Source organism: Leptodactylus fuscus, chromosome 9 (assembly GCF_031893055.1).
Source record: "Leptodactylus fuscus isolate aLepFus1 chromosome 9, aLepFus1.hap2, whole genome shotgun sequence".
Taxonomy (NCBI): Eukaryota; Metazoa; Chordata; class Amphibia; order Anura; family Leptodactylidae; genus Leptodactylus; species Leptodactylus fuscus.
In genome coordinates, this window is record NC_134273.1 from 21,633,604 (window position 1) to 21,656,716 (window position 23,113).

The following is a 23,113-nucleotide window of genomic DNA, read 5'->3' on the forward strand; positions in this document are numbered from 1 at the left end:
ACCTATGCTCCAGACACTCTAGTAGACATTTGGTCTGATATCTATGGTCTAGACACTCTAGTAGACATATGGTCTGACACCTATGCTCCAGACACTCTAGTAGACATTTGGTCTGACACCTATGCTCCAGACACTCTAGTAGACATATGGTCTGATATCTATGGACTAGACACTCTAGTAGACAAGTGGCTGATACCTCTCGTCTAGACAAATTTGAGGTCTTCAGTCACTTGGAATCTGGTTGGAAATAGACACAGGATAACTAACCCGAATACTAATCTAAAATCAATGACAAATATTACATTTACATTGACAAACTGTAATTGCTCCATACACGGCCAGCACCAGTTTACTCGATAATAAGTGACATACGCACAGTCATCTGTATCTCGCACCACACAATCTCCATGTTATTATCCCAGCTGAACAGTCCTACAAGGATGGTAATAATGTCTTTATTGTCGACGGCCAGATATATTACCATGCGCATACCGTAGGACTCTGCATTAATTCATAATACTATTGATTTCCTCCACTTGGATTCCAAGTCTTGAAGCCACCAAGTGTGATTGCTTCCAATTTCTTAGCTCACTGAGACTGAGATCCAGCCTGATTTTTAGATTGTAATTCGATCAATCACTTGCACAGCAAGTTCACAAAAATTTTAACTTTTTTTGCATAAATAATACTAAAAGAGTTATATGGAAAAGGAAGGAAGGCAATCTACAGATCTCCTGCCACGCTGGAACCAAACAGTCTGCAAGTCAAAGAACTTTCTCTTTATAGTACTGAGACTTGTAGCTTCAAAAACTAGTGTACAACATAAAAAGACCATGAATAATATATTCGCGCAGCTCGGCCCGGGATTAGATGGAATCTACTATCACCTTTATCCTCTGCCGTTTCGGAATTTACACCTTATTAGTCGAGTCGTCATTCAAATACAGTTTATACTTTGTACAATTTTGCAATATAATAAGTCAAAGTTTCCAAAATCTCGGCCCCCATTAACTCTATACGCTGCTGTCTACAGATGGACGCTACAGATGGGCAAACCTTGTGAGATTTGTTTGGCGAATATCAGCAAGGATTTCCAACCAGTTTTGTTTCAGACTGAACCGGAGGTGCTCATACTATACTATGCCATCTCCGCTGACTCCAAATCAGAGGCCCCAGGAGGTGAGGAAACATAATAAACATATTCACCTTCCGCCACTTCTTCTAGGCCCCTTGTAACATCCAGTGTTTGTTCCTGGGCGATGTCCTTGGCCCCCGGGGACCGCTGATACCCAATCACTGGTGTCAACATTATAATGCTTTGACCCAATCACAGATCTGAAGAGATCCCAGACTATAATAATGATGTGTGGGTGGTGAACCCAAAAGATTTCAGGGTCCGATGAACCCAACATTTTTGGAAAAGTCAATTAGGGTTGAGCCGATCTTGAGATTTCAGGATCCATTTTAAAATCCGTTTTCCGATCATTTTCTAGCCGATCCCGATCGTGAAATTTGCTCGATCACCGATCAGGATCCGATCTTTCCTGATCGCTGAACCGGTTGAGCCGATCTTGAGATTTCAAAATCCGATTTCTGATCATTTTCCAGCCCATCCCGATATTTGCTCGATAGTCAATCAGAATCCGATCTTTCCCGATCCCGAGAACTGGGTTACTAACCAGTTTGTTCACCTCTGATTTAGTTGATAATCTAAAGGTGCCTATACACATAAGAGAAAAGTTCGCCAAGCCTGTCAATATTGGTACAAATTGAAATCTCTCTTAGGCCCGGTTCGCTTAGGGACCCAAAGAACGGAAACCTAATCCACTTAAAAAGCGGTTATCCACAGAAACCCACAAATTCCATAGACTATAATGGGGTCCACCACGTTGTTGTACTATAATGGGGTCCACCAGCTTTCCACTCTAAAAATGTGGAGAAAAAAGTCCTGCTTGCAGGACTTTTTCATCTACATTTTTCAAGCGGGTTTGGGGATGGAAACCCTGAATGGAGTTCAAACGCTGGTGTGAATCCAGCCTTATGTGTACTGCACATCTGCCTCATAAAAACAGCTTGGTGCTATCCTTAGGACTATCCTTAGGTATGATGGTGCTGAACCAGTGGCATAACTAGGAATGGCTGGGCCCCAAGGCGAACATTTGACATGCACCCCCGACCATCCCCTTCATTGCACTGTATTACGTTTCCTGTTCATCTTTAAAGGGTTTGTTCAAGATCATAAAAACATGGCTATTTATTTTCAATAACAGCGCCTCCCCGTTCTGCAGGCTGTGTGTGGTATTACAGCTCATCACATTTAACTGAATGGGACGGAGTTGCAATCTCAGACAACTTGTGGACAGCAGAGGCGCTACTTTTGGATTTTTATTATGCTTTACCAACCTTTTAAGGGGCTGTAGTTTAGACACCTATAGATTCATCTCTTCGTTCTCTAGGGAAAAGTAGTGCCAATACATAGTCTGAACAAGTGCAATGAATCAATGCATCCCATCTTATGCACAAAGTCAGATATCAACAACATGATGCACAGTACAAAAATATCTGGCCAAGGTCAACTCAAAGACTTGTATGTGCTGGAGACAGCTGCAATGCTCTGCACCTCTGCTGTACTAAGGATCTCACAAAGCACTCACTCCCGGCCGCACTGATCCGCGGGTCCTTCTAAGTGAGACGTAATAAAGGATTGGGCGACCTTTGGATTTTGGCAGTGATATTTCAGTTTCCTGAAGTCCTGGGGTCCCGTGTAAAGGTCGTTCGGGATATTGATCAACATCGGGAGTAGGAAGCCTGTGCGACTGTGCAGGCGGATGGGAATCAATAGCTGGGGGAAAAAAAAGTCAAGATGCTGTGATTGCAGTGCGGCCGCCGCGCGGGGCGAGTCGATACGCTCTCCTATTCACAATACAGAGGAGATGCCATTAACCAAATCCAGGTCTATAGGAAAGGGAAGGAATTGTAAAGCGACGCTCCATACCCACCAAGGCCAATGCAGGAATATGAGGAGGAAGGTGGGGAGGGGGGATGTCAGCCCTCACTGTAAACAGACAGGAAGGTTTCTTACAGCAGATAAAGCAGACAGCTGACAGCAGCGCAACGAAAACCGGGACGAGGAGCAGATCACAGTCCTGAAAGACATTCATCTATTTCACTGTAAAATATTAAGTAGTTGAGGGCAGAGAAATGAAGAAGCGTCACAGATAAACCTATATCACCATCTAAGTGACAGCAAAGTCACAAACCACTTGCATGATGAATGTGTAAGTGTGGTGCAAAAGTTTTAGGCTTGTGTGAGTAAACAAAACAAAAACACGTTGCAAAGTAAGAGAGGTGTCGTAAAATAATAAACACTGATACTCACCTTATATAGCGTTCCTTATATTGTAATTCTCTTTCATTGTCTTCTGGTTATTTTAGTGATGTCGTTGGCCGGGGGAACCATTGACCCATGTGGGGCGCGCCAATGTCGTGATGCTTTGATGCAAGCAATTAGAGATCTCAGAGGCGCTACAGACCTCAGGATATCACCTCGGAGGTTGGAAGAGGATCACAATGGAGCCCAGGACAGAGTTGAGGGAAGGAGTTCCTCTCCTGGGCCTCCAATTCCGCTCTGGGGTATGAAGACACAGTGGATGGAGAACCCCAAAAATATCAGAATTGGAAGAATCTAAAAGTTGTGGAAAGTTTGTAATGATCTCAATTTGTTACAAACCAGTTTGCTGATCTTTAAGTACAAGCACTAGCTATGCACTAGACATGGGTCCAGGTGCTAGACATGGATCCAGGTGCTAGACATGGATCCTGGTGCTAGACATGGGTCCAGGTGCTAGACATGGGTCCAGGTGCTAGCTAGGAGTCCAGGTGCTAGCTAGGAGTCCAGGTGCTAGACATGGATCCTGGTGCTAGACATGGGTCCAGGTGCTAGACATGGGTCCAGGTGCTAGCTAGGAGTCCAGGTGCTAGACATGGGTCCTAGTGCTAGACATGAGTCCAGGTGCTAGCTATGAGTCCAGGTGCTAGCTATGAGTCCAGGTGCTAGCTATGGGTCCAGGTGCTAGACATGGGTCCAGGTGCTAGACATGGGTCCAGGTGCTAGACATGGGTCCAGGTGCTAGCTAGGAGTCCAGGTGCTAGCTAGGAGTCCAGGTGCTAGACATGGATCCTGGTGCTAGACATGGGTCCAGGTGCTAGACATGGGTCCAGGTGCTAGCTAGGAGTCCAGGTGCTAGACATGGGTCCTAGTGCTAGACATGAGTCCAGGTGCTAGCTATGAGTCCAGGTGCTAGCTATGAGTCCAGGTGCTAGCTATGGGTCCAGGTGCTAGACATGGGTCCAGGTGCTAGACATGGGTCCAGGTGCTAGACATGGGTCCAGGTGCTAGACATGGGTCCAGGTGCTAGACATGGGTCCAGGTGCTAGACATGGGTCCAGGTGCTAGCTATGGATCCTGGTGCTAGACATGGATCCTGGTGCTAGACATGGGTGACATCATCAATAAGAGAAGATTTTGAATCTACTTCATAGACTACTTTGATTTTAGGAATATTGGGTTACCTCCATTCATCACATATATCTGAAGCACCGTGTGTTACTGACGTGTAATACTTCATTTCTCCTGTAGGGATGCTGTAGAGGAAACAAACACTTACAGGCCCGCTACCTCGTAGACTATTAGACCAAGTACTTAACTGATTTTTTTTTTGAAGACCAAGAGATTGCCCAAACCAGATACCCCTTTACCACTCCTTGGAATATAACTTGGATATCAAACCAACCAACCTACATAAAAAGTATGTGAATAGCAACAAAGTTTCCAGGAACAATTTGGCAGCGATAAGCGAGTATTACCCAGAATATGAATATAGTTGCATTTATTGCTGGAACACACTTCAGGCCAGATATTGTTTTTCCCTTCTAATAACATATAATCCGTTTTTCCTGACCCTGGAGGAGGCCGTGGGGCGGAGGTATTATTAGCACAGAATGTCCAGTTCACACCAGTGAATCCAGCACAGCTCCTACCTCGCAGGGATGCTGACAGCTACAGTTTTCCAGGCAATAAACATGTTAGTTAGAGTTATAGAGGACAAATAAATACAGTCATCAATTGTACGGAGGCAATGTGTTCTGACATCTGGTCCTGAGCAAGAAAACACAATGCCTACTATTGTATACTTGTTTCTTTGCAATAGTAGATTTTTTCTGTGTATTCTGTATTTTAGGAAAAGAATACATAAATAAGTTCTCCTTAATGGAAATTTGTTCTAGCGCCACCTTTTGGAAGAAAGTGTCAAAGTTGACACCCTTCTGACGTCTATGACTTTTGCACCAATAACCTGCTTCACACTGATGAGTGGCAATAACCCCGGAGCAGCTCTCTGTAGATGGGTCTTTCTTCCTTTTGGAGGAGAAGTTCTGATCTGGCATTAATCCCAGACAATATCAAAAGGTTTCCTAGAAAACCAGGCATTGATCAATAGGGTGTTACCTTACAAAGGGTGGCACTAGAGCAAATTTTTCTTTTTTCTATCCAGGGGAACTTAGTTAGATATTCCTTTCCCAGAGTTCCTTCTAGAGCAAGGGTCGTCTGTGAAACACGCCCCAGGTAATGTCTCTCTATAAAGACATAGTATCTATATGGAACTCCTTGGAATCAGTTGCCTAGGATTAGAAAATTGTATCCACTTTTTACAATAACCAGCACCGCTATTGTCTACAGGTTGTGCCTGGTATTGAAGCTTGGCTATATGTCTTTAATAGGGATCATGTAAACAGCCATAGAGATAAGAGTGGCGCCATTGATGGAAAAAGAGACGTCTCCTTTAATTAGAATCCAATTCACTCATATGGATCTGTTGGCCAGCAGCAGTTGATCGGTGGTGGTCTGATGCCCATGGGGCATTCTGGTCCCAAAAATATACTACCTATTCACAGGATATAGGATATCTTGCAGCTCAGTGGTAGTCCGACCTCTGGGACTCTCACCAGTCCTTAGCATAGACTAGAATAGGCCGACGTCTCATTGATTTTTCACCATAGTGCCGCATCATCTCATACATCAAAAACAAACTCAGGAGCTTAAAGATTTACCCGTCACAAGATAACCACAAATAAAACACTAACACCAAGTTTTTGGAGACCCTGGGACGGTTACCATCAGGAAATCCATCAGCTCTGTCTGTGATTGTTAATTAAAACATCCAGCGCCCTCCACAGGTAGCCATTTGTCACCAGGAGAAACAACTAATGAGTCTGCACGTGTCACACGAGAAATAGAGTGTCAGGGCTTATAAATTTATACATAGCTCTGCCGCCATGAATCTCCTGCGCTGACCACCTGGAGAATGAAGTAAAAGAGCCGGAGGAACGGCGCTCCGGAGTCTCTTACATTGTAAGTAAAGCAGATACTGTAACTGAACAAGATAACTTATACTACCATTCCCAATCCCATTTTCTTTCAATTATTTCAGTGCATATGGAATAAAAAAATGAAGAAGCCCATCATGTATCTACAGCTACTAATAGAGACTGTCCCCATGGTAATAGACAACAAACAAGCCCAGTGTAGTCTGATCTTACAGCCAAGCTCTTTTCTATCTGGCTCCTACTTATTGCTCAGTCTATGGTCATGTGATATACAGTTCATAGTCACGTGATATACAGTTCATAGTCATGTGATATACAGTCTATGGTCATGTGATATACAGTCCATGGTCACGTGATATACACTCACCGGCCACTTTATTAGGTACACCATGCTAGTAACGGGTTGGACCCCCTTTTGCCTTCAGAACTGCCTCAATTCTTCGTGGCATAGATTCAATAAGGTGCTGGAAGCATTCCTCAGAGATTTTGGTCCATATTGACATGATGGCATCACACAGTTGCAGTCGCAGATTTGTCGGCTGCACATCCATGATGCGAATCTCCTGTTCCACCACATCCCAAAGATGCTCCTCTATTGGATTGAGATCTGGTGACTGTGGAGGCCATTGGAGTACAGTGAACTCATTGTCATGTTCAAGAAACCAGTCTGAGATGATTCCAGCTTTATGACATGGCATTGCATTATCCTGCTGAAAGTAGCCATCAGATGTTGGGTACATTGTGGTCATAAAGGGATGGACATGGTCAGCAACAATACTCAGGTAGGCTTTGGCATTGCAACGATGCTCAATTGGTACCAAGGGGCCCAAAGAGTGCCAAGAAAATATTCCCCACACCATGACACCACCACCACCAGCCTGAACCGTTGATACAAGGCAGGATGGATCCATGCTTTCATGTTGTTGACGCCAAATTCTGACCCTACCATCCGAATGTCGCAGCAGAAATCGAGACTCATCAGACCAGGCAACGTTTTTCCAATCTTCAATTGTCCAATTTCGATGAGCTTGTGCAAATTGTAGCCTCAGTTTCCTGTTCTTAGCTGAAAGGAGTGGCACCCGGTGTGGTCTTCTGCTGCTGTAGCCCATCTGCCTCAAAGTTCGACGTACTGTGCGGCGTTCAGAGATGCTCTTCTGGCTACCTTGGTTGTAACGGGTGGCTATTTGAGTCACTGTTGCCTTTCTATCAGCTCGAACCAGTCTGGCCATTCTCCTCTGACCTCTGACATCAACAACGCATTTCCGCCCACAGAACTGCCGCTCACTGGATGTTTTTTCTTTTTCGGACCATTCTCTGTAAACCCTAGAGATGGTTGTGCGTGAAAATCCCAGTAGATCAGCAGTTTCTGAAATACTCAGACCAGCCCTTCTGCCACCAACAACCATGCCACGTTCAAAGGCACTCAAATCACCTTTCTTCCCCATACTGATGCTCGGTTTGAACTGCAGGAGATTGTCTTGACCATGTCTACATGCCTAAATGCACTGAGTTGCCGCCATGTGATTGGCTGATTAGAAATTAAGTGTTAACGAGCAGTTGGACAGGTGTACCTAATAAAGTGGCCAGTGAGTGTACAGTTCATTGTCATGTGATATGCAGTCTATGGTCATGTAACGACACACAGGTGTGCTTTGTGTCATCACATGACTCTGGATTGTATATCACATGACCATGCACTGTATATCACGTAACCATGCACTGTATATCACGTGACCATGGCCTGTATATCACATGACCATGGACCATTCTTTATCCACCGTCAAACAGAATAAATGACAGCAAGCAGAGATCTAGAAAACTTTGAGGAATTGATACAGAAAGTATATTGCAAAGTTGTATACCTTTTTATTATACAAACAACATTTATTTGTTGAAACTGGACAACCCCTTTAAGGGAGAGACTACCCAATCTAGCAGACCCAGGTGGGGGAGTCACTCTTCCTTCCCGATTCATTTCCATACTGTTTTCTCCAAAACATCATGTTTCTGAGTAAAATGTTGTAACAAGAGAATCTGTCAATCTTATCCTGTCAGTAATTCAGCAGCAGAGATTTCCTGACAGATTCCCTTCAATCTGTCACATAAAGACAATCCCTCGTTATACGTGTAGTATTGTATATTGTGATCTCTGATAAGGACCCGCACCTATATCAGCCAGATGAAAAAAATCACTAACCAAGAAGCGACCTGGCCTGCCCATGTATAACATACTCCGCCACTGTAGATGTAATAACATATATACAGAATACAAAGCATATTTTTGGAATGGGCCACTTATCAATATGGTATCAAAAATAAAAAATATCATATACCGATGTAGCCAAGACCATCATGGGCTAAAGACAAGTACAGATGTAGCCAAGTTAACCCACTTTCTTAATGCATCACAACACTAAGGCTAGACATCTTATCTTGATATTTTCAAAGACTTTTCAATGGCCTTTGTTGTCTTAGGTCACGCAGCATCATGACTCGGACAATGAGAGTGTAGACTGAGCTACATTATAACCTAAGGTCAACAATGTGGACGCTTCTAGTTCTTAAAGTATAGACATGTACAGTAGAGAGGCGTCCTTCCTTACCTTGACATGACCAGCTTTGGAGAAAAAAATTAAGAACCACAAAACACATCTTGGACCAAGAGGGAAAGTAAGGAAAGAAATGGAGGAAATGAGTGAGACTCGAATTTTCTCTAAAAGTATCAACCCATTCCATTCCAATCGCCAGAATTATTAAGAGGCTCCTGACTTAATTCTGGCAGATCTTGAGACGTCTCTTTGCAGCCAAGGGCTGGTGTAATTTCCCGGTATAACTTGTGCCAGTTTATGGTGTGAGTTATAGTAAAGTGGATGGGTCAAGGCATCTGTGACCTTCCAAGAGTCCCTTCACTATCTTAAACAATGGCAAATGAGGTGTCTCAGGCTGATTTTTAGGCAGAATACGCCTCCCATTCATTTTAATATTATTCAGCTAGAGGGGAAAAAAAAAAGCGACATGACTAGAGATGAGCGAACAGTGAAATGTTCGAAGTTCGATTCGAGTAGCCACTCAATACTCGACTGTTCGATCGAACATCGAACCCCATTATAGTCTATGGGGAATAAATACTCGTTTAGGGGGAAACCAATATTCGACTCAGGAGGGTCACCAAGTCCACTATGACACCCCAGGAAATTATGCCAACACCCTGGAATGCAACTGGGACAGCAGGGGAAGCATGTCTGGGGGCATCTAACATTCCCAAGTCACTGTATTACGTCGAGATCTCTGTCAGCTTGCGATATGCAGGGGCTGACTTTTTCCCATAGGAATGCATTGACCAGCGTTGATTGGCCGAAGGCCATACAGAGTACAGCATTCAGCCAATGAACGCTGGTTCTGCTGGAGGCTCGTCTGTGAGGAAGCGGAGTCTAATTTCTGACCAGAATGGGGACTGCTGTGCACCGATCTTAGACTCCGCCTCCTCCGGCAGAACCAGCGTTGATTGCCCGAATGCTGTACTCTGTATGTATCAGCCAATCAACGCTGGTCAATGCATTCCTATGCCAAGATGTAGCAGTGCTGGCCGTGCGCTCAGCTCGACTACACCGGAGATGCAGCCAAGCTGAGCGCACGGCCAGCACTGCTGGTGGGAGGGGAATCAAATTTTTAGTGAGTTTGCCACCTGGTGTTCAACTGGAATCGAACATCTCGAACAGCCTGATATCCGATCGAACATGTACTCGATAGAACGCTGTTCGCTCATCTCTAGACATGACCTATCTTCAGGCGGATTAGACCTTGAAAAACCCATTGAAATCAATGGGAGGTGGAAAAAACGCGATGGGATTTTTAACGCATCTTTTGCAAAAACCACAAGCATTTTTTACAGGAAAGTTACTGGGTCCATAACAAAAACAGCATCGTAAAAAAAAACAAACAAAAAAAACATTTCCTAATTCCTGCCTCTGTGAACATGATGAACCTCTAGTATGGTAACCATTGTAATTCCTCCCCACACGTCGGGGTCGGGATCACTTTAAATGTCTCATTATGCGAATAAAGTAATAAGTTTTGTCTTTGAACTTATATTTTTACATTATATTCATGAATACAGGTCTCCATAGAAACCTATCAAAAAAGAGCAGAGAAATCATTAGAGAGCGCCATGCATGGGGAACTTTAAGTGGAAAGTAAACATGGCATATTTCAATTAATACTAAACTAAAATCTATGATACATAAGGTCAGAATAGAAATAAATTTAATTAGATCTTAAGTAAATCACAGGCTGAAAACTCCATTCCTGCCCTATTGTATGTATCCTGCGGTAAATCAATGCCGGCGTAGACGGACTCGGCGTTAGATCCATTTCATTGCCTACTGTGTAGGGAACTTGTTAATTAGTTCGTCAGGCGTTCTACACAAATATTGATAGGTATTTACGATTCACCGCGTTGCGCAGAGAACTGACTGTGGTGCGTATATATTATGGCAAATCTTCATTACGCCGTGGATCGAGTTGACAGATGCCACCATGACTTGGCCAAGAAACGACACATCCGACAATCCAATCATACCATATACCGTCACTCTGAAACTACACCGTATATCCATTTCGAGGCGTTGCGCTCTTGTGTGCGACTCTGACATCTATATGTAATAAACCCTGCAGGGAGTCTATAGGTCTGCGAGGTCTATTATACATTATCAATAGCTAAAGCAACGCGCGAGCGAAATTCCAGGGCATTTGCTACGTCCTCTATAACATGCAGTAAAATAATGACTGTGGCGTAAATGGGTAGTTGAGTCGGAATATCGGCTTTGAACGCTGTTGGTGTTTCAAAAGAAAAATCTCAATAGAGTTGTTCATTATTTATTTGCACTTTTAAAGAGCGCCAGGAAATATCTGTGTAATACCGAAGCTGAAATATGCAAAAAAAAAAGAAAAAGCTTATGTCGGTAGCTTTGTGTGCTAAAAGCGCCTTTGTAGCTTCTATTCTCCTTCAATCGTGCTGCAATTTCATCTTTTCATGTGTTACATCACGGACTGAAAACATAGCAATCGCCTACATATGGTGTGACGGAGAGCAGACAAGTGACATGGAAACAATGCTTAGTGTTCAGGAAGTTGGCAATCTCCATGTTAGAAAGCAGAGCTTGACTGTGTAGATCGAGACATATCTAGAGATGCTACACACACAGTAGTAGGTTAGTCTGATGAAGGCACTGGAAGTGACAGGATGGCCAGTGCTGTATACTGCGAAATGGGGGGGGATTTGGGGTTTCATTTTGTGATTAAATTCCTTGCAAAGGCATAAGATGCCTAAAGAAATTCATGAAGAATGATTGCTGTATATGGTGGTGGAGTCAATTGAAGATGTTTAGGTTGTCCCAGTGTTTAGGTTGACCCATCGAAGCCTCTTCAGAGGAAATGTGCCATAAAGTGGAGACCAATTTTGGAAGATCGTTGGGTCAAAGTTAGTGTTTCTCGGATTCTTATGGGTGATGACATTGGTCCACCACCATTGATCCCAAGACCAAACAGGAGTCCATGCCATGGAAGTGCCCAACTCCAAAGAAATTGTGTGCAGCAGTCAACTGGAAAGTATTACTGGAGACACCTAGGAAGACCATCACAGAGAAACACCATAGAAGGTTGTCGGCAAACGTGTTGCTGCTTCACGACAATGTGGCAACTCGCTCGTCTCGCAAACCATAAGTTGCTCTTCATGGATCTTAACCATCCACCCTACTGTCCGGACCTGGCCCCCAGCCATTACGTTCTCTTTCGTAATCAGAAGAAATTCAGTACGGGCAACAACTTTCTGACGATAATGCAGTCAAGGAGGCGGTAACAGCCATGGAGGTGGTAACATGGTCCTGCAACAGCAAGAAGTCCCCTTCCATCCTGAGGGCATCCGATCAATGGAGATGAAGTGGAGTAAGTTTGTTGAAGTCATGGGGGATTACATTGAAAAGTAGAAAGTCCAATTTTTTAAGAAATATCCAGTTTGACCAAGAATTAGCAGCATGACCATCTTCCATGAAAGAGTAGCTCCCAAAGCATTACTTTTCCTTTTTTTTTTTTTTTTTTTTTTGGGGGGGGGGCAGTTTTTAAGCTTTAAGCAACTACAAAACACAGCCAGCTTTTCTGTGATCTATGTATTCCATAAAACAATGGAAGGGAACAAAAAAAAACCCCAAAACAATAAAGTTCAGCTGTGTACACTGCAGGCGCAGACTATCGGGAATCCAAACTGGTGATATGATATTGAGAGATATATTCAATACACCACAGCGCGGGAGCAGAACGCCGGCATTGTTTATTGAAATCCAGCCAGATGAATTTTTTTTCATTTTTTTTTTTCTGTGGCTGCAAATAATAAATCCTGGTAATAAACGAGGTGGTTAATAATAAATTAGTCTTTAAAGCCAGAAGAGCTGCTAGCCGCAGGAAACCTGCTCGGGCGACGTGCTCAGATACACAATCTGGAATATGCAGACTGCCGAAACGCGGTATACGAAGAGGCCACAGCGCGCATCACTATGGTGCGAAGTTATGAAGACAGGGTGTCACAAAGGGTCAACATGCAAACTGCGCAATGCTCAGGCTATATTAAGCCACTACCATATGTCCAACATAAATAAGAACAACAACTTTACTCAACTCATTACTTAAGACATTTTCTGCTTTAACACAAAAAAAGGGAGTCTACTATCTCCTCCAAGCAAACTTAGCAATATCACAGAGCACATTACTACTGTACCAGGCTCTTGTAGAAAAACGGCTTTGATGGCTTTTGTAGTTGGTGCACTGGGGGTGGGACTTCAGCCTTGGGTTCACCGTTCTTGCCGCTCAAGTAGGATTGGTGATGTCATAGCAGTGGGAGAAACCACACCCAATGCACAGGGTGGTGCAGACAGGAAATAGTAAGTACGGGATCTAAGTGGCAAGAGCAGGGCTCCAGGGAGCTGAAAGACCCCCAGTGCAAAATGACTCATTTAATCCCTTACATCTCTCTCATTCTCCTCCTCTCCCCTCGTTCACATCTGCGTTGGTATTCGGTCCAGGGGAGTCCACATGAGGACCCCCTGAGCGGAATACTGAACTCAACGGAAAGCAGTGTGCACTGAAAGCACATGGACCCCATAGACCAGGGGTAGGGAACTTTCAGCTCTCCAGCTGTTGTGAAACTACAACTCCCAGCATGCTCCATTCACTTCCATGGGAGTTTCAAGAACAGCAGAGCAAGTATGCATGCTGGGAGTTGTAGTTTTGTAATAGCTGGAGAGTCATACGTTCCCTACCCCTGCCATAGACTAGAATGGGGTCCATGTGCTTGCCACACGCTGCCCGCACGAATCATGCGGACAGGAAAGTACATTGTGAACTACTTTCCTGTCCGCATGATGCCTGCGGAGATCTGGCAGCAAGCACATGGACCCCATTCTAGTCTACGGGGTCCATGTGCTTGCCGTTTACAGTTGCGTTCGGTATTCTGTTCGAGGGGGTCCTCATGCGGACTCCACCGATCGAATACCAACGTAGATGTGAACGAGGCCTTAGACTGCATTGTAAACTAACCTGCTTGTATATGGAGAACAGACTCACTCAGATAAGAAGTAAACACAGGAAGTATTCAGCCAAGCATCGGGGCCGTCGCCGCTAACGCTATAGTAATATGTGCTTTATACCTTTTATGAACTATCCAGTAACGTGAACAAAGACATCAAGAATAGAGAGAAAGAATAAAAAGAAAAATCACCAAGATCTTTTCCCTCCTACATTTTGATCTTGACGTAAGCGACAACAATAAGCAGCGTAGATCTTATTTGTCTGGCCTTGTACCGAACACGCATTAGGGATTTGCATACATAATGGCATCATATGCACTGGCATGTGCCACTTCTGAGGCGGGAGAATGTTTAGCCTCGTTTTCAAGGGAAAAAAAAAAAAAAAAAACACAAAAAAATCTGAAAATGTGATGTGCTTTTAAGCAGGGGAGCCATTTAAAAATGCCAAGTGCACTTATACATTTGCCTTAGTTTATGTAAATTGAACCACTTTATCAAAGATAAAAGGAAAAATCGAGAGACACAACCAACAGAGGTGCCATCCAGGCGGCGTGTCAGGAGAAAACATACCGTAACGCTGCCATATAGCTGCGGGTAGGTCCTGCAATATTAAATAAACCGCGAGTTATTGCCATCATAATAGAGAACATGCGATGTACTAGAAAGCGTATTGTGCTCACATCCAATCAGGCAGACTACAAAGTGGTCAATGAATGGATTGTATAGCGGCAGCGCTCAGCTTATTCTACCCGAGATTACATCCCTATGTGTGATACTACTAGCGCCCAATAGACGCACAAAATGTATTCTACATATTATGGACTCTCCCAGAGAGCAGAATCTACGACACACAGTACAATGATAGCCAGAAGAGTATGGAGCACAATGTAAAAGTATAAGAACTTCTTATAGATTTCCCATTCCTTTTGTCTCCACTCTTGGCTTTGGCTCAAAAAACTGCAAAAGATAAGCTGCATTTCTGCAATATGGGGCCTCAACCTAAAGGGGTTTTCCGGCCCAAAATGGTTTCAAATCTATCCACACCCAGACGTCACACAAATCAGCTCTGCTAGCAGGCTATGGGTGCCAGAAGCTGCTAGTGGACCGGAAGCACGAGATACACCGCTCCTATATCAGTAAAATGAACAATCCTGCAGTTCCCTGGAAGCAATCCTATACATCGCTCCTGTTACTTGTAACAAAGCAATGCTGCATGTGCTTCCCCTCCACTACCAGTCTGTGGACATGGAGGCTGCTGCAACAGCTGATCTGTGCAGGTGTCTGACCCAACACATCACATACAGATTAGGCCTCGTTCACATCTGCATCGGTAATCTGTTCGGGGAAGTCTGCATGGGGACACCCTGAACGCATTGGCAAGCAGTGTACAGTGAAAGCACACGAACCCCATAGACTGTAATGGGGTCTATGTGCTTTCCACACGAGTCTTACGGATAGGAAAGTACTGTAGATCGTGTTCTGTCCGCATGTTCCATGCTGAGACCCTGCGTAAAGCACACGGACCCCATTATAGTCTATGAGGTCCATGTGCTTTCACTGTACACTGCTTGCCAATGCGTTCAGGGTGTCCCCATGCGGAATTCCCTCAACAGATTACGGATGCAGATGTGAACGAGGCCTAATCTGTATGTGATGTGTTGGATCAGACACCTGCACAGATCAGCTGTTGCAACAGCCTCCATGTCCACAGACTGATAGTGGACGGGAATCACATGCCGCATTGCTTTGTTACAAGTAATAGGAGCGATGTATAGGATTGCTTCCAGGGAACTGCAGAATTGTTCATTTTACTGATATGATACTGTGTATCTCGTGCTCCCCCGATCGGATTACCGACGCAGGCCTTACCTATAATATATAATAGGCCTTACCTATTCCGAGGAAAGGTCATCTGTATGAAAACTATTTTGGGCTAGGAAAGCCCTGTAGGCTTAGGCCACAATGTTGCAGAAATTTTTGCGTTTTTTGTTGCAGATTTTGTTGTGTTTTTTTGAGCTAAAGCCAAGAACGGCTACAAAAGGAATGGGAAATCTATAGGAAGTTCTTCTACTTCTACCTTCTGCTCACTCCACTCCTGGTTTTGGCCCAAAAAACTGCAATAGTGGAAAAAAAGCAGTGAGCAGCTCCCATTGAAGTCAATGGGCGCTGGTTTTGGCAGCGGATTTTGAGGCGGATTCCGAGTCAAAATCCGCTGCCAAAAAAACCCCATTCAGTTGAGTTACCCAATGCCTCCTCTGTATTGACCCAATAGGGGGAAAAAACCCAAATCACACCGTCCTTAGAAATATTTAAATCTTTATTTAATTTTTTGGGACTTTTTGCATGATCTGTTTTTTTTTTTTATAGCTTCCTCTATGATAAAAATGAAGCTTTTCTCTACCTCTCAGGTTATGTCCTCAGTATGGGTAGGAACTGCACAAAGCAACAGGATACAGGCCCCCCCAAAATTACTAAGGTATAAAGCAGCACCAGAAGAGAAAAAGTACACAGTTATGAGGGCAGGAGAATTCTTGAGTGCCCAAGGATGGCGGCATAAAACTGTCCATTTATGCCCTTTCCCATTCTTTCCATGCCCAAAGTCTCATGAGAGTCCAGAAGTGACATGTGACGTAATGCTTTGAGAAGACTCCATCAGGAACAGTTTTAGAGTTTTCTGCAGGTGGAGATCCTGCCTCAGGACAAGAAAAATTTGAAGACCTCTTCACTCGAGAGCACGACGTCCATGTTTCATACCAGTTCCAGTACCTGAACAGAAGATAAGGCACATTACTGGTTTTGCAGTAGTATAGGACTGTGGTAAGATTTTTTTTTTTTTTTTGTTGTATCCCGGTAATTCTTTTAATGCCAAATAATCAGAAATCTTTCTGCAGTGTAAGTTTATAACTCCTCTGTCTCCTTGTTTATACTATCTGTGAGTGCTGTGTGCAGAATGTCTAGCGTCTCCCCTGACTCCTGCTTGTAATAGCCGACAGAGAGAACCCTATCACACGTAAGAGGGAGGAAGACAGGCTGAAGTTACTTTACAGTCGAATACAACAACACTTGTGTTGGAAATGGTTAATTTTTAGTCTTGATGCTTCTTCCACTTCAATTCTACCTTTATTTTAGGTCTGCAAAGGTTTGCCAAGTTACCCTGTGGTACAGGGGTGCAAGGTCACCATAAGGCAGAGTTCACACAGAGTTTTTTTGGCCAGGATTTTGAGGTCGAATTTGCCTCAAAATCCTAATCAAAAAGACGGCTCCCATTGACCGGTCAGTTCTTTTTTCCGGGAGTGGTTTGTTCCGGCTCCCGGAAAAAAAACGGACATGCTTATTCTTCAGGCCAAGTCGCCTCGCGAATCCGCCTGAAGACTCTCTCTCCTCCTGACTAGCCCCATTCATTTAGGCCTAATCCGGGGCGGAGTGCTCACTGGATGCCGATGCACTGCAATGGCATCCACTTGCAGCTACCCGTATTTTGGACCGGAACCTGAGGCAGCCCCCCAGCCTAAGCGTGTGCACAACACAGACACTTCTCTTAAAAGGGAGTCTGTCATCAAAACCAATTCTCCACCCATATTGATCAGGTGACCCTAGCCAAACTTTGTTTACCCCCTTGTGAATCAGGGCCTACATTTCAGTGATAGTCTATTGTTTATTTGTTTTCTTCCCAATATACAAACAGGAAACTTGGAGCAACTAGGGCGTTGCTATTGCTCTGAAGAGCTAGGCAGCAATGTTTCCATTGCACCAAAGAGCTAATTTGGATGTTGACATAAATAGCAATATCTCTGAAACAGAAGCAGTGATTTACAAATGGGAGATACACAAATTTAGGTGACCCAAAGCTTTCTGGTCTGCAGGGCTGTGGTGCTATGCTGGATCTTATGACAGACTCCCAATTAAAACTTTTATACATTAGAGTGGGGCCTATGACAGTAAAGGTGCTCACTGCACATCATAATGGGTTAACTCATCTAATTTTATTCATCTACAGGATCACTACCATCTTTGAATAGCCTTGTATATCTCGGGCAAGCAGCACTCATGACATGCTTGGTCCCCACTACTTACTGATAGTAAATAGAGATGAGCGAGTAGTATTGGATCGAATACCTCGTCGCCATAGGAATGCGTGTAAGCGGCCAAACATAAAGGGGTTAAGTGTATTGAATATTGGATGCGCTTAACCCCTTGGTGTTTGGCCGCTTACACACATTCCTATGGCGGCGAGGTATTCGACCGAATACTACTTGCTCATCTCTAATAGTAAACGTAGGGGAACCATATTGAAGGGGCGGAAGGAATCAAGACAGCTAAAAAAAAATTCTTCCGAGGCCTACGCTGGATGGCTTCTTTAAGAATCAGGCTGTATTTCTATTAGGTAGATAAAACGGCTGACTCAGGAGTGTACCAGGTGATGCGTAGACGCGAAATGGAACCAACTATAACAAGGTTGTAAGAGAAAACGAGATTGGGAAGCACATTAAACAGCAAATCAATGACTTGATGTTTTTCAACTTTTGTCGCAAGATATTCAAGTGAAGGCCGGGAGAATATGGAGACACAAAGAAGCTCTCCGAGAACCATATTGTCTGGTAGCCATGTCTGCAGAGATGAATGGGGGCTACGTACCTTGATCGTGCCCTGGCTGTTAGCAGCAATAAGAACATTGGACTCCTGTAAAAGAAAAAAAAAAAAGCGTTATTGTCCAAGTGTGAATGTTACTCGACTTATCAAAAACGTCTGGTCTACATCTAAAGCTGCATTAAGAGGCTTGTTACACCGTGACCTTCAGCACATGAATGCTACTTGGAGTAAATGGAGAAGCAGCGGGTCTTAAAGAAATTCCGTGTTCACGTAAGAACCAGTCTATTGTTATCGTACGTAAAGAGTATGCACCTCGCTGACTTCGGTGGTACACAAGAGAATGGAAAGTATGTAAAATTAAAAATTTAAAGGGGTTGGCCGGGAGAACAGGGATACATCTTCATTAGGAAAGCACAAGACGAGAGCCCTGGACTCCTAATATGCACTATGCTGGTATTTCATCATAGATATCCCTATGTGCTTCATGTTAGGAATTCAAGAACCACGTCCTGATCTCTGGGACCTCCGGGGAGGTGGGAAGTTTGTTTGCTTACATCTCACTGACGGATGCAGAATGTTTCCATAGGGAGCAATATACATATCCTATATCCATGAAAACAATGTGTAAACACACACTGACCCCCGCTGCCGCAGCTGTGGTCGGGGGCTGGGTTGTAAGACGTTATAGTACAGCAATGGATACCCCTACCGATAGATAATGTAATACCTTACCCTCCTGGCAAATTCTGCTGCTAATCTGCAAAGGGTTAAGGCAAAATCTATATTTTACATGTAGATTTTGCAATATTGCAATGGGTGAAATCCACATGTGTGAACGTAACCTAAAAAGGTATTTGCAAAAAAAAAATTAAAAATGAATAAACTTGTGCAGACACAAGTACGTACAAGAGAACTAGGAATGCAGGAGGGAGTCTCGTGGGAACAGACAATGTGGTGAATAATCCCACTGACAAACAGTACGTGGCCGTGTATATAATGAAGATATTATGTTCTACTGTACAGAAAAAGGAGATACATTAAATCTTAGGACAAGTCTAGCTGTGAACACTTAAGATAATACACCCCTCTGCAACCCCCCCCCAAAAAAAAAAACAACAAACAAAACAAAACAAAAAACAGTATGTACAGGACATTGTACCAGCAAATGTGTTGTCTCAGAAGGATTTCCTAATGGCATTTTTCAGAAGGATAATGCTCACCCCCACATAGCAAAGGTCTCCCAGTCTTGCACTATCTTGGTCTGCCCGGTCACCTGTCTTATCAGCAATCATTGCATTTACGAGATTTCCTGGGATGTAAATTTTGGTAACCTACGAGTGAGCAGAATCTACAGGTCCAGCTGCAACATCTATGTACAAGGATACCACAAGGAACTTGTAGACCTCTGATTTTGCAGTTTGGTCAGGAGCTATGTAACATGTTTGTGTGTCCATATAATGGCTGTGATGTGGTGGGAGTTGGGTAGTCAGAAGGAAGAACACAGCCCCAGCATTTGGCCAAATTTTCAATAGCTTGGGCAAAAGCTATAGCGACATACTTGGACAGACAAGGGATCACGGAATCATGGCAGGGAACACAAGAGATTACAACTCAGAATTGTGAATGCAGCTCTGGTTGCAGATAAGTAGGCTCTTGGTATCCTTTTAGGAGAAAATTAGAAAGAAATTGTGGAATTGTTACTGTGAGGAACAGAAATCCTCCAAGAAAATGACTACGTGTGGTAATGGCTAAAGGTAGGCGAGGAGAGCAAGGAATCCGGCAGAACAGCAAGAGGCTTAGGAGGTTTAAGAGCAGAACATAAATTGTAGGAGGAAGGGATAAGACACGGGGAGGGGGGAATCTTAAGACAGATTAAAGTAGGTGGTCTGCTCACTATATAGGGAAAACCCATTCAATCTTGTCTTATAGATTTTCCTTTCATTCACCAGTCGGGGTTGTTTTATTAGCCTATAAATAAAATATCACTTATGTCAAAGCAAGTAGAACGCTGAGGAGATCTCCCGGACCAGGCATACATTAATGTAATAAGGCAATCCCATAAACACGTGTGTAAACGTACAAGGGCAAAGAACGCATCATCTGTATCGGTCAGCTGGCGGAGAGATAAAAATCACATCCAGAATCCAAGGACACTGCCGAGCGCCCATCACAGCAGACAGTTTCATTACACTCTCGATGGCGGTCGCCGGGGCAGGTCACTCACTGATCACCACACATGGGAAATGTTCCACTTTCTGCATTGAATGTATCTTCGGCGTTTCTTCTCAGGGCTTCAATACAGACTCCTATCGGCAGAAATCCCGGCAATCTTGTCCTACCTTTCATTACACATTGCGGCATTGATCTAACAAAAAAAATCTTTTAACCTTCTTATGGTTTGATCTCTTTGTGATCATAAAAGCAGCAACGCCTCGCAAAACCCTTTGACTTCATAATGGGAGGAGAGAGAAACAAAGAAACTGGTAGCGGCCTGAACTTTTAACTTCATGGTCAAAACGCTTTCTATTAACCTCAATGTAAAAGATCACAGGAGAAATGGATTTTGGCTTGTGTAGAGCTTCGCGAGGGATCAGAGTAAATGCAGGTCTTTGGTAAAAATTTTTGCAACGTGTGTTTCTACCGTTTTACTGTAAACATAACATCTTAAGAATCCAACATTGGTGCAAAGGTAAATGCAATACTGTGGGCCCCATGCCAGGGCTTGCCAAGGGTTCACTGGAGTCCACTGTCCGATCCCATCCCAACACATATGAAATGCCTGCTTAGCCAATGACAGGCGGAAACAGGTCACCGCTATGGTCAAGGATCAACTTGTTTTCTCTATAGGTTGAGGGGGACAGGACGCAAGAACAGGAGAGACCTGCGCAGCATCTAAAAGGTAATATAGGGCATTAGCCACTTGTTTATGTTGACAATATGGCGAATCCAATTGAGATTCCACTTAAGTCGGCAGAGATTTCAGCATAAAATCAGGTGGTCCCCATTACAGTCCCATTGTGTGGACCCGAAGGACGGAAACAGCACTAGTGTGTACCTAACTTAACCCATTCTAAGCCAGTTTTAGAATATTTTCGCCCACCAAACACCAACCTATCAGTACAGCCCTTTTTCGGAAGGCACATCAGCTTACACAAAAGTAGGTCTGGAAAGAGTGACTTCCACTCTGAAGTATTAGATTATTTCAGTGTCACTCATTCAATAAGCAAATCTGTTTTCTAAGGTGTAAATAGGAAAACCGTGCCTCTGCCTGCTGCCTTCTAGGGGCAGCCCCCTTAAACACCATGCCCGGCTTTTTCAACAAGCCTTTGTTGCTATGATGCGGGGATTAGCCAAATCTGCCTCCCAGCTATGGACAGAGGTGTTTCGATCTGGTTGGATCTCCTCAGCACAGCAAATCCCCCCAGTGGAGCAAAAAAGGCTTTTGTAAGACTCCATACGACTGAGAAGGTGATCTCTCCTTAGGGAGCGATATCTCCAGAACTCATTCACTAGTGATAGATAGTACCACATAGATGGCTATTGGCAGTTTCCCTTGGCCATGTCAGTTCGATCAGGCTTTAGTTTCCATAGCCGTTTTCAGGAGAACCATTGTAATAGAAAGCCCATTTAAAAAGAGGGACAATTTATCTAAAAAGGACAAACAGGGGAGTCTTCCCGAGATAACCCATTTAAAGGGAGTCTGTCAACAGGAATATCGGTATCAAACTAATGATGTTAATGGGTAGGGTGGCTTCTAGACTTTCCAAAAATGCCCCTTATTCTCCATTGCAGCTCCATTTTTCTTCTCAGGAGGCGTCACTGATCAGTCCATCTCCTGACCAATACACATAACCAAGCTACGGTAATACCTGGTATCAGGCATTTGACAACCCCGTATGACGTTGTCCCTGAAAAGCTGTTGAAAGGGGGTGTAAACTTTTCTAGTCAAATAACTACACAACTGTGAAAATGCAAACTATAATGCAAATTAGACAAAAACAAAAATAAATCAAAGTAGCATGCCCTTATAGAACCATTATACAAGTGCTATGAGTGGTTTGGTGGCGTGGGGGCGGTGTATGAACTCGGTCTCCCTCCTGCCATCCGATGAGGATTTTTCAGGAGCCCTGGCATGCATCTGATCAGGAATGATTAGCTTCCATTGTCCACGTAATATTCTGATGCATCAGATGGCAGGCTGTAAAATGCCTACAGATTAAGCGATCGCGCCGGCCTTGTAAATAAAATGGAATGTGGAGATGAAGGCTCTAATAAAAGCTAAATATAAGTGAGGCCAACTATTAATGGACTGAATCACAGGCAGATAATGAAGAGGTTATGCGCCTGCACTCAAATGCAATATGGTAGGAGGTGTTGCGCTTAACCACTTCGCTGCCAAGGACTTTTGCACGGTGGAATTCGCAACGAGGGAACGGATTCGTTGCAAGAATAATACGCTCTATTGTGTAGGCCTTTGTAGTTGTGCAGAAATGTGAACAGACGCTGGAGCGAGGTTGTGACTGTAATTACATGATATAATGATGTGATGTCAGCGCGGTGGG

The 23,113-nt window shown here is 43.8% G+C and overlaps 1 protein-coding gene across 1 annotated transcript in view; it reads right to left on the bottom strand.

The window, feature by feature from the left end:
- Window positions 1-16,282: 16,282 nt before the first annotated feature.
- Window positions 16,283-23,113, bottom strand: part of COP1 (COP1 E3 ubiquitin ligase) — a 133,656-nt gene continuing 126,825 nt past the window's right edge. The window contains exons 19-20 of the mRNA XM_075287108.1: window positions 18,597-18,641; window positions 16,283-16,727 (exon numbers count right to left, since the gene is read on the bottom strand). Coding sequence (XP_075143209.1) covers window positions 16,710-16,727; window positions 18,597-18,641 — 63 coding nt within the window. The 3' untranslated portion in view covers window positions 16,283-16,709. The remainder of the gene's footprint in view (window positions 16,728-18,596; window positions 18,642-23,113) is intronic.